The sequence below is a fragment of the Opisthorchis viverrini genome, assembly GCF_000715545.1.
Source record: "Opisthorchis viverrini unplaced genomic scaffold opera_v5_3, whole genome shotgun sequence".
Lineage (NCBI taxonomy): Eukaryota > Metazoa > Platyhelminthes > Trematoda > Opisthorchiida > Opisthorchiidae > Opisthorchis > Opisthorchis viverrini.
This window is the reverse complement of record NW_008751659.1, coordinates 1,539,248-1,550,046: the sequence shown is the minus strand read 5'-3', so window position 1 is coordinate 1,550,046 and position 10,799 is coordinate 1,539,248. Positions and strand designations below refer to the sequence as shown.

The 10,799-nt window shown below is 42.8% G+C and overlaps 1 protein-coding gene across 1 annotated transcript in view; it reads right to left on the bottom strand.

Annotated features, from left to right (window-relative positions):
- Positions 1-396: 396 nt before the first annotated feature.
- The window catches only part of T265_00314 (hypothetical protein), a gene marked incomplete at both ends in the record, with an annotated part of 44,017 nt that continues 33,614 nt past the window's right edge, over positions 397-10,799 (bottom strand). The window contains 2 exons of the mRNA XM_009164059.1: positions 397-497; positions 5,040-5,282. Coding sequence (XP_009162323.1) covers positions 397-497; positions 5,040-5,282 — 344 coding nt within the window. The remainder of the gene's footprint in view (positions 498-5,039; positions 5,283-10,799) is intronic.

The following is a 10,799-nucleotide window of genomic DNA, read 5'->3' as shown; positions in this document are numbered from 1 at the left end:
TGTACCTTCTTTCGGCCAGTCGGCATCCTGCACTATCGCCAGTGGCCCATCCTGTTCCAGATATCAGAGCTGGATAGCACAAATGCAATGAGTTTTCACGCGTCCATTGACACTATCGACGAAGAGTTTTCAAACTAGTCCTGCAATGCCCCAAATTGTCTTGTGTTGAGTCTAACTCAGCCGCACTTATCAGTCTTCATTTTTTTAAGGAAGTGTGGTCAGATAATGGACCGATGACTTTCCAATCATCGTTGATAAACCGCCTTCGGATATTTTGCTGGGTTACGGTTTTAGTTTAATGGAAGAGCTTCGTCAGGCGAAGTAGGTTGATTTTCGGAGTAACCGGAGAACTAGCCAGCGAGATCTATTTCAATCATCAAACTAAATCTTTCTTGGCTAATAACGTTGACGATGATGGAGCGGTGGTGGGACGAGTTTACTCTCAATGTGGTCTATTTCAGGACCTTGTTCTTCCGGTATGTATGGGTTAGTTGGTCCTGCAACAGGTAAAGCAATGGACTAATATTACATTGATAAAGGAAACTGCTCACAGGCTTGCTCGAAACTTCGACAGGACACGACCGGTTTTTCCCTTCTTGGGGCTCGTTAGGTACTGTAGTCCCCGAGTTTCCGTCAACCTTATGCTCTACTTGAACCCGTTGATATCTTCCACTGATAACTCCTCTTAACTTATAACCGCTTGTCCGTAAGAGTCAACTTGGATCTCCTAAAACAGCTCTCTACTTCCACTCCTTCTCCGTTCACTCTGGAATATCTGGGGACTTTCACCGCCTTGGAAATCTCTTTCTGTGTTCTGAGTCGTTGTTCGCTGCTCAAAACGTCAGCTTTTTGTGAATCTGCTTTCTATTCAGTGCCTAACGCCTGTTATTTTTCATTCTGATTTCCGCCTGCTCTCCATTGTTCGACAGAGCCTATAGTAGGACTACCACATCAGAAGGTATGGATAAAACATCTTTGGGCTATGTGGACCGCATATTGTAGATGAAACATCTGCACCAAGTGAGCTATATTCAGTGAAATTCAAGCCGATTGCTTACCAAGGCAAAGCTAAATTCCCATCAAAATCCATCTGAGATTTTCCGAATGTAAGCTTGCTGCTTATGGAATTATCGAAAAATCAGACATCACCGGTGTTGAAAGCGAACTTCGGAGTCGCGTTGGGTTGTGTGTCATGGGTCGCGGCTCTTGGGGTCCTGAATTTATGTGCAACCTATTAGTTCCAGCATGCTGCTTTGGGCTTCGCTTCTGAGGGAAGTAAGAAGTTTTCCTCTAAATCATCAACCTACCCTGTGTGCGTGTGCGACGTCTCATCATCCTCTAAGGGACAACACACATGCACATTGTTCTGGCTTTACCCACGCATAGAGTTTTGTATAAACATTTGACTACTTGGAAGAAGTCAGGCGTTATTCCTTACTTTTTTTGATGATTTTCCTGTTGATGCGACACAGCGGAAATCGGTGAAATGCTGTTAACCACGGGGTTACGCTGCCGATCCTGATGCATCCAAGTCAGGGCCAAATGCGTCCTGGATTGCTTTTAGGACTAACTACATCTAGCTTTTATAAAGTGACACGGTATGAAACACATGGTAGACCAACCACAAGGTTTGTGACATTCATGCTGTCGCAACTATATGTTTCGACCAACGCAACCTGTTTTTCTAGTACCTTGAGGATTGAAGGTCATCTCACTTAGCATTTCAACCGAATTTCGTTGTCCCGACAACCCCCACACGCCATATTGGTCTGATCCCACCGTGTACCGGAATAAGACTGTGGTTTCGATCGTTCGGCTTCGGGAACATTTACTGGACTGTAATACACTACTCATAAGATTTCTTAAAACTCTTGAAAACATCACTAACCAGGGGTTTAGCTGGGTTCCAGGTAAGTCTCTCATCGAAACCAAATTGGTCTTTCGCTAATCTTCTGGACCCTGTTTTCAGCATAGAACTGCTGTTTCGAGAGTGACAGATTTCTACCAATGTTGGCATTAAGTTGTAGACGTCTTGTATGGTATTGGGCCAAAATTTATTCGTCAAAACGCAGAAAAGCAATATACTACTAAGAGAACCTGGGCAGACAAAAGGTGGAAGCCAGTGTAGTTGCAGCACACAAGTCAAGAAGTGGTAAAAAATTTTGTTTGTTATAACTACTCGGAACTTCCCAGCACGCGTTTGACAAAGGCTGAAAAATAGAACAGGAAGGGCTCATTATGGTGAAAAACTTCAAATATTGGTTATCAATCGACCGAACGGGTTGAGTCGCCTGCCTATTAGGTGCAGGTGTAACTCGCTCCCCTGCAACAAATAACTTAGTGTCATGATATTTTTTTACATTTTAATCCTGTGGAAGAATGAACCTCCCCCCCTTGAACAAAACTAGGGGAACTTTTTGGTCTCCGTGTCTACCTCTCGTTGGACAACATCACAGTTACAGTTTGCTCTATCACTGGTCCGATCTTATGGCTGGACAGTGATACAAAAATCAAGGATGCCGCTAGCAGCAACGTTGTATGTACCACGGGCTCTTGCTAAGTTATTTTCACCAAGTTTGGTGTGTTGGAAGCTTGGAAATAATCGCGTGGTTTCAGTGAGATTTGAAATTTTTGAAAGAAAAAAAATGTGATATGACAACGTACGATGACCTATTGTTTACAATGTGTGTGGGCTTGGAAATTTCAGCTGTAACCTGGAAGTCAGTGGTCTTTTGTGGACTACGGTTTCTAAACTCGATACGTCGGGGATGAGGCACATTCCTCTATACGAACCTTGTCTGAAAACAGATGCAACTGATTTGAAAATCTTTGAGCTAGTAGATTTGATTATAACGGAGTCTCATGAAAACTAGTAGTACAATTGTCCAGAGAGAATAAAATTGACTTGTTCGAATGTTTCTGATGTTGGTTACCGCTGCGAATAAGATTTTTTTCAGTTTCACGCGTCTGGTTCACATTTTCGTAATTTTTTTCGACCACCTATACGAGGTCCATCTGAAAGCTAAGCTTCCTCAGTCTCAGTCGTACGTTGCGACTGTAACCCTTACAAGACACACCGTCTCGTGATCTTAATCCAACAGTCTAAATCGGATAAAAAATATACAGGGTTTGTATCTGAAATGCTTTGCGAGAATTTATAGGTGTGTACGCTGCAAAAACTAATAAGAAACTTGAATCAGGAGGGTACACTCAGTCTGTACTGTTTGAATCACCCTAGGGTTGGTTTGTTCGCTGAACTTGACGGCTATACCCTTGTTTCAGTTTTGAAGTGGACCAGTGAAATCATGGCATAATTACGGCCGGTCAATGAAATCCAAGAGGAAATCTTTCAGCTGTAGCACCCTTTTGGTGCCTAACTGTCATGCCACCTATAGGAAGCAAGGAACACTGCCAGGTTGCCCAAGCCTACACAGGGGAAGTTGAGAGACAGAAATCGGGGTCGAATCACGGACCTTCCGGTCACTATATTCGCGCTCTAACTACTGAGCCATCTCGCCCTGCATCCCCAAGGTGGACATTACATACTCTTTACTGTGCTATATAAATGCAATTACCACCACCGGCGCATTGGTATCTACTGAGCACGATACGTTTGCGCTACATTCCCTAGGGTCGATGAAAAGACCAGCGTGCAACTCAAAACCTCCGAGTTATAAGAGTTTGAAGCGGTAATGCTTATTCGTTTTCTTTGAATGAAGTCTCGTTCGTTCATTCCAGGAGTGTGTAGTGTAGTGTAGTGTAGCGTAGTGTAGTGTAGTGTAGTGTAGTGTAGTGTAGTGTAGTGTAGTGTAGTGTAGTGTAGTGTAGTGTAGTGTAGTGTAGTGTAGTGTAGTGTAGTGTAGTGTAGTGTAGTGTAGTGTAGTGTAGTGTAGTGTAGTGTAGTGTAGTGTAGTGTAGTGTAGTGTAGTGTAGTGTAGTGTAGTGTAGTGTAGTGTAGTGTAGTGTAGTGTAGTGTAGTGTAGTGTAGTGTAGTGTAGTGTAGTGTAGTGTAGTGTAGTGTAGTGTAGTGTAGTGTAGTGTAGTGTAGTGTAGTGTAGTGTAGTGTAGTGTAGTGTAGTGTAGTGTAGTGTAGTGTAGTGTAGTGTAGTGTAGTGTAGTGTAGTGTAGTGTAGTGTAGTGTAGTGTAGTGTAGTGTAGTGTAGTGTAGTGTAGTGTAGTGTAGTGTAGTGTAGTGTAGTGTAGTGTAGTGTAGTGTAGTGTAGTGTAGTGTAGTGTAGTGTAGTGTAGTGTAGTGTAGTGTAGTGTAGTGTAGTGTAGTGTAGTGTAGTGTAGTGTAGTGTAGTGTAGTGTAGTGTAGTGTAGTGTAGTGTAGTGTAGTGTAGTGTAGTGTAGTGTAGTGTAGTGTAGTGTAGTGTAGTGTAGTGTAGTGTAGTGTAGTGTAGTGTAGTGTAGTGTAGTGTAGTGTAGTGTAGTGTAGTGTAGTGTAGTGTAGTGTAGTGTAGTGTAGTGTAGTGTAGTGTAGTGTAGTGTAGTGTAGTGTAGTGTAGTGTAGTGTAGTGTAGTGTAGTGTAGTGTAGTGTAGTGTAGTGTAGTGTAGTGTAGTGTAGTGTAGTGTAGTGTAGTGTAGTGTAGTGTAGTGTAGTGTAGTGTAGTGTAGCGTAGCGTAGTGTAGTGTAGTGTAGTGTAGTGTAGTGTAGTGTAGTGTAGTGTAGTGTAGTGTAGTGTAGTGTAGTGTAGTGTAGTGTAATGTAGTGTAGTGTAATGGATAAGGAATTGTCAAGAAAGTTAGGCGACCCCGATAGCTATCTGCTTCACCTCAACTGAAAATGTGGTATGGGAAAGATTGAGTGGGACTAGAAAGCAAATCCAAGGCGATCGGACCACAAGTCCATGGAAAAACCTGTGGGTATTTGAATTCCACGCGTTTTCTCGCATCGAATACAGGTTCAAGGGCCGTGTTGTGCCTTGGAAATGAAATGTTCCAAGTCAATACATCGCAATTATACAGTGGAAACGTAGGGGCGATAAGGCACCGTAATCCTTATATAGATTATGATGTAACTTTGGGATTTACTCACCTTCATAAGACACAAATCCCTTGGAGTCTTCCAAGCCGGAGACAAGCTGGTCGCACTCGTAATCAGTCAACCTTTCACCCAACCCACACATAAGATGACGAAGTTCAGCGGCACTAATCATTCCATTGGAATCCTTATCGTAAATACGGAATGCCTCGATGAAAACTTCACGATCTGTTTTCTGTTCTTCTTTGGCCAGGGTTTGGTAGATTGGAATGAACATTTCGAACGAGATTCTTTCACCTAGAATTTTGTGATAGGAAGTGGAATGAATTATTGAGTTCCAGTGATCTAGTGGATCAAGGTAAAACAACATACTTTCGATTGGTTTCCTCGGTTTACGTGAAATTTGCTAGAAATTTAGAATACAGACTGGTCAGATGCGGACGATTCTCGCAACGTCAACAACCGTATGACTCCCAGTCCAGGTAAAACGCATTCTAAGTCGCTTTTCCATGAGTGACCATTACTGTTCTACAACAACGCAGATTTTCTTCTTGAATGGGCAAAACCATAACGATACAGAGAGGGGAGTAATAAAATAGAAAAAAAATGCCACTGGCCTTATTCGGAGCCTTGCCCTTCGAAAGTTCACCTCAACAGTGTATGGGTTTTTCGTCGATCTTGACCCTTCAATCAATGATGAGGGGTCGATTAGCAGCATGCTGGTGTTTTCTTTGTCATCCGTTATGCATTTGCTTACCTGCCATCTAGGTTGGATAAGCATGAACACGGTGGTGTGTTTACGCTTCGTCAAACCTAAGGTATGCCATCTTGGATGCAGAAGTGCAGCACTTAATTTGCTATTCAATGGCGATCGGAGCTATCACGGAGATGAAGGATCGATAACTGAAGGGGGCATACGAAAGCGGTGAGGATAGATATTCATATGAATTATCAATGAGACCAGCAACCAGCGTCCATAAGCCATCTTATTACGAACGACCTAGCAACTTGAGTGAAGATCTGACAAGATCAGAGGGATTCTGCACCGAACGAGGTGTTCATCCTCACTAGAACATTCGATATTAACAGGCTGAAAAATATGGGTTGAATAGATCTGCCCCCCCCCCCCAAAAAAAAAATGTTTACGATATATGCTCTCCGTTGCTTTGCACAGTGTGCCGTCATTCTTCCTTACAGCCTAGGAATTCGTCTACGTTATGTACCCCAGTTGCCTAGTCGCTGGACTTTACATCGCGTAACTCTTCTTGCACAGAAAGACTCACTCAAATTTCGGCCTCGTTTAAATTTTCCAAAGCATACTGCCAAAAAGAGCGATCACTATACTGAAAATTTCGGTCTGCTTATAGATGTTGCAGCTCTTATCAGGACCGTGTACTATGTTTTGTATATTCCGTCGCTTCAGAGCTAGAGGGGAACAGTAAACTTGTCAGATCGTCCAATTAATGCCTTTGAAAGCAGCGACCAAGTAAAGACATGAATATCTTGCACGAATGCTACACTGGACAGACAGAACATAACTCTTCCCTGCCTTTAACTAATTTCGGTGTTCTTCAACGGTTAAACAACTGATACCCGAAACGTTATCCAAATTAGACGATGTTCTGTTTTTCTTGAATGAGTTTAAGCCGTCCTAACTAGAATGTCTGTACAATAATTTTTCAGAAGCAGCACTCTTTTAGACGTAATACACTACGCATATGGTTGCTGAACACTCCAACAACCCACGATTGGTTTGTCCCTTCCTGGGGTTCATCAGGTGGGTGCAGTCCCCGATTTTTTTCAACCTTACGTTCTACTTGTATTACGTCCATACATGTATCGTGCCATCTCATTTATCGTACCGACTGGAATACGAGTTGGCCTGGCGCAGAAAATCCAGTTCCTTAAGAGCACCGTAAACGGAAGATTTAGGCGAGTTTCCCGTGAAAACTAAATTGGTATGCAAATGACTGTGTTTGCCACTCCTTTGTTCACAGTGATCTGATAGTACGTGTGTGTCATCCTTCTCAGCGTGTACAGAGCATGGTTAAAGGCGCTCAAGATTTTAAAGCAGCCTATTGGATTTTTTCCGAAAAAAATCAATGCGTTTTCTGCCAAGGCAACCCTGTTAGCGACCAGTTATCTATAACTGTATGGAGTGATTGCAGTTGTGAATTGACGACACATTTTTTGATCGTACAAGGTAATCAGTAGCAAATCACGACAGGCCAAGTGCATCTGCGTCAAGCCCATCTCAGTCAGCACCGGGTCCATTTTATCCTATTTTCCTGTTGACTGAATTACCCTGAAAATATGGCTAGGTGACTATCGAAAGGATCATAGATGCAAGAACAACAACAATAAATTGCGCAACACTTATCGAGATACCTGGTGAAGTTCCAAAATGAACGGAATACCTGCTACTTATCAGATCATGCATCCTGCTTGCATACGCTTACTGAGACAATGCTTGCAAACTTGAGCACACTATGCCTTTCTCATCGTACCTCATTTCTGGAACAGAGCATGGCTTCTGGTCTTATTAGTTTTAAGTGTGTAGGCCACCCAGAGCTGTTGACAGATGAATGCCCTCCCGCAATACTGTATCATTACTCCTCGACTGATCTGTTTTCGCTTGCACACTGATGGTAGATTGCGGTAAGTGACGCTTTCGATTGATCTGCCGTAATTCGGTCCCCGGCTAACTGTGGATTGATCTGCCGTAATTCGGTCCCCGGCTGTTTAAAAAAAGCGCTATTCCCGAACAAACACACGGAAGGTTAGTGTCCACAGTTGGTTATCGACACAGCACCCTTGCGTGAGCCGGTTAGGGAGCTAGCTAGCTTGTAGGTAAGCACATTTTACCTGTTGTCAAGCTAATCGAATAAGTTCACTTTGAAGAAATGACCCATGCAACCGGTTTTTCTAAACAATTCCGACCATTCGCGACTTCTGCAGATGGTAACCGCAGTTTATCACGATATAATGAATTCAAGGTTTCAGCAGTTTTTCTGGTTAGCCGACGTGTTTCTACTTATTCCACAAACAAAACAGCAGCATCCTCAAACCCAGTAAAACGAGAATGAGGCGAGTGTAAATTACCGGCTGACGTGTAAGTAAGGTAGAAACCAGACCATGAGAAACAGCCAAATTTGAGCTCATAATTGAGAGACGGTCGTATTGAATGTTGGACGAGTTTGTTTATGGCCATTCCACTAGTTAGCAGAGCACTTCTCAAGGAATATCGTTGTCGTGATGAGCGCAGCACCATAAAAGGAAATTCCATCGCGTGCCGTTCTTTTGGCATTTAATGGTGACTACTGACTACAGGAGTGATAACGATACCAAGTGCTAGGCTAAGTGAGAAAGCCAATGTGATGTTAAAAGCCTAATGACGTTAGTTTATTTCTCGTCTACTGGAGGCACCTACAGAGATATCTGTGCAGAATTAACGATTGATCGGTGTGAATGGAGAACATCGCTATTCAACTACACTACATTCAACGGGAAGTGTAAAAATCCTTCAAATATAGAACGATGATTAAATGACTAGTGAAGGCTTTCTGTTTTTACCTTAGAGAGATATTTAAAAAATTAAGCAGCTTGACTCACCGAGATCAGTACAGACCCTCTTCACGTCCGATTCCCTAGGATTGAGGCCCAGAGCCCGAATAGTTTTGCCAATATTCCTCACTTCCACTCTTCCATCTCCCTCAAGATCATACAGCGAGAAAACTTCTCGGGCCTCTAAAAAGGTTATTAGCCTTCTTTACTTGAGGATCCTTACCTTCCATAAAATCCTCACTTAACTGCTAAAAAGAAAACGGAAGTTTTGGCTGAAAGTGAATAAGACTTACCATGATGCACTTAAGCTCAGCGTTAATCAAGGTAGTGCTGAAAAGCGTTAAAAAAAGCAAGTTAGAGCTTGTGCAACCTTATTCTTCACGGTCTTCTCAGTCGCTGGACGTCCTGAGTTCGTACTACCACTGCTTGATGTCAAAAGCGGACTCAGGGGCCTAAATAAGGGTCACCTGATGGAACACTGCCTTAAAATAGCAGTGCTATTAGAAAATAATTGAGACTGGTAGGCTCAGAAACATTGAAAAGATACGTAGACGGACAATCCGAGAGCTTAAAATAAGGTAGCAGTATGCATCAGTTTGATAGATCAAAGGTTTCAGACGTCAGCATACTTACAGTTCACATTTCAGGGTAGCCGTCCCTTTCAAAATGTCACCACTTTGGCATTTAAGAAGATGCTTGGACAGTGTGAAAGTGAAAGTGGAAAAGTATCTCCAGGATAAAAGCTGAAGAGGCGTCACCTCAGACCTGCAGTCATAAGTTCCTGATGGTTTTTCACCCATAGGCTGAACCATATGCACAATACAAAGTTGTTCGTACCTGCATAACTCAATCCAAATGGTATTCTTTTCAGGATGGTTCGACGCGTTTAAAGTATCTGTAGTGTCACCTGACCAAAAAGACTGGTACATTGTAGTGTCCTCCAGTGTTACAACTAGCCGTTATTAGGGTTTGAACACATTCACTAGTAGAGCTGAGTTTAGATGTTTGAAGTGTATTACCTCTAATCACTAGTTTGACGTGTCACTTTCGTGCATCTGAACAGTGGGCTTTAAAAGGAAGCTCCCGTCAGCTGTAGTGAAGACAAAAATCCAGTATAAGGTCCTCTAATCTCTGCGGACTGCCCAGAGAGACTTGAGGAATACACAGGAATACACAACCACTCACCCACTACTACGCACCACTACGCTCCCCAATAACGCAATGATAATGTCGCCTCGATCGGTGATGAAACGTTTGCAAAAAAATTGCTCAGCTCAGCGAACAAGCCAACGACCAAAACAGTCGAGTAAACTGAATTCGGGTTTCGAACCACTCATTCGTTACCACCACGAATCTTTGTAATGAATAGGACTTGCACAGCCATCATAATGCACTCAAGTGTTATGGCAAACATGCCCGACTGATGGTTATAACCACATCAGTAGTCGGGACCGCTTACAACTCGAATGATTTTTTCTGTAAGTGTCTCAGTGTATTTCTCACCTTCCCCTCTATCAGTCTTATGCTCCGGACAGACTTCACATCCGAGTGCCTGATTTGAGTGTTATTAATCCAGAACCGATCAGGGACAAGAAGAATGTTCGCGGGACAGGGTTCCATAATGAGGTGACAGGGATGGAATTTGCGAATGCTGCTGTCGTCGACGTCTTGACTGGTTTTGGGTCTTAAATCCAAAAGCTTTTTGGACAAATACAAGATTTCGTGAGTGGCTTTCACAGCGTCAGACCCTGCTTTCTTGTAAGCTTCTAGCATCTTGGTAATTGAACGGTCTGTGAATCTTTATCTGGACCGTTTCTTTGATAAATCAGAATGAATGAAACTGAATTTTATAGTCCTTAGTGGAACCTGTTGAGTAGTAAACTCGTTTTTTAGTAATATCGATTCCACAAGGGTCTGACATGACGATCACAGAAGCGCATTCCTTTCTAGAATGTTTTGTCAGTCTGATGGGAGCGTCTCAAGCGTATGGCGATCTGAAAGCAGGTTTGTTAGGTGATTTCTCAATAGCATATATCGATGCTCACAAGTTGCATTGACACTGGTAAGGTGAAATTTCTCACCAATACGTAATCCAGTTCGCTTTTTCAATGCCCCACGAGAACTTGAGGTGTTCAATTTCAAAAGTTCCATGAAATAAAATGTGAAGACGAACTATGTGGCCGCAAACAGTACAGAACGGCGCTGGATGACAAGGTAGTTGTTTCGAAAGACATACAGGATGTGTACTTG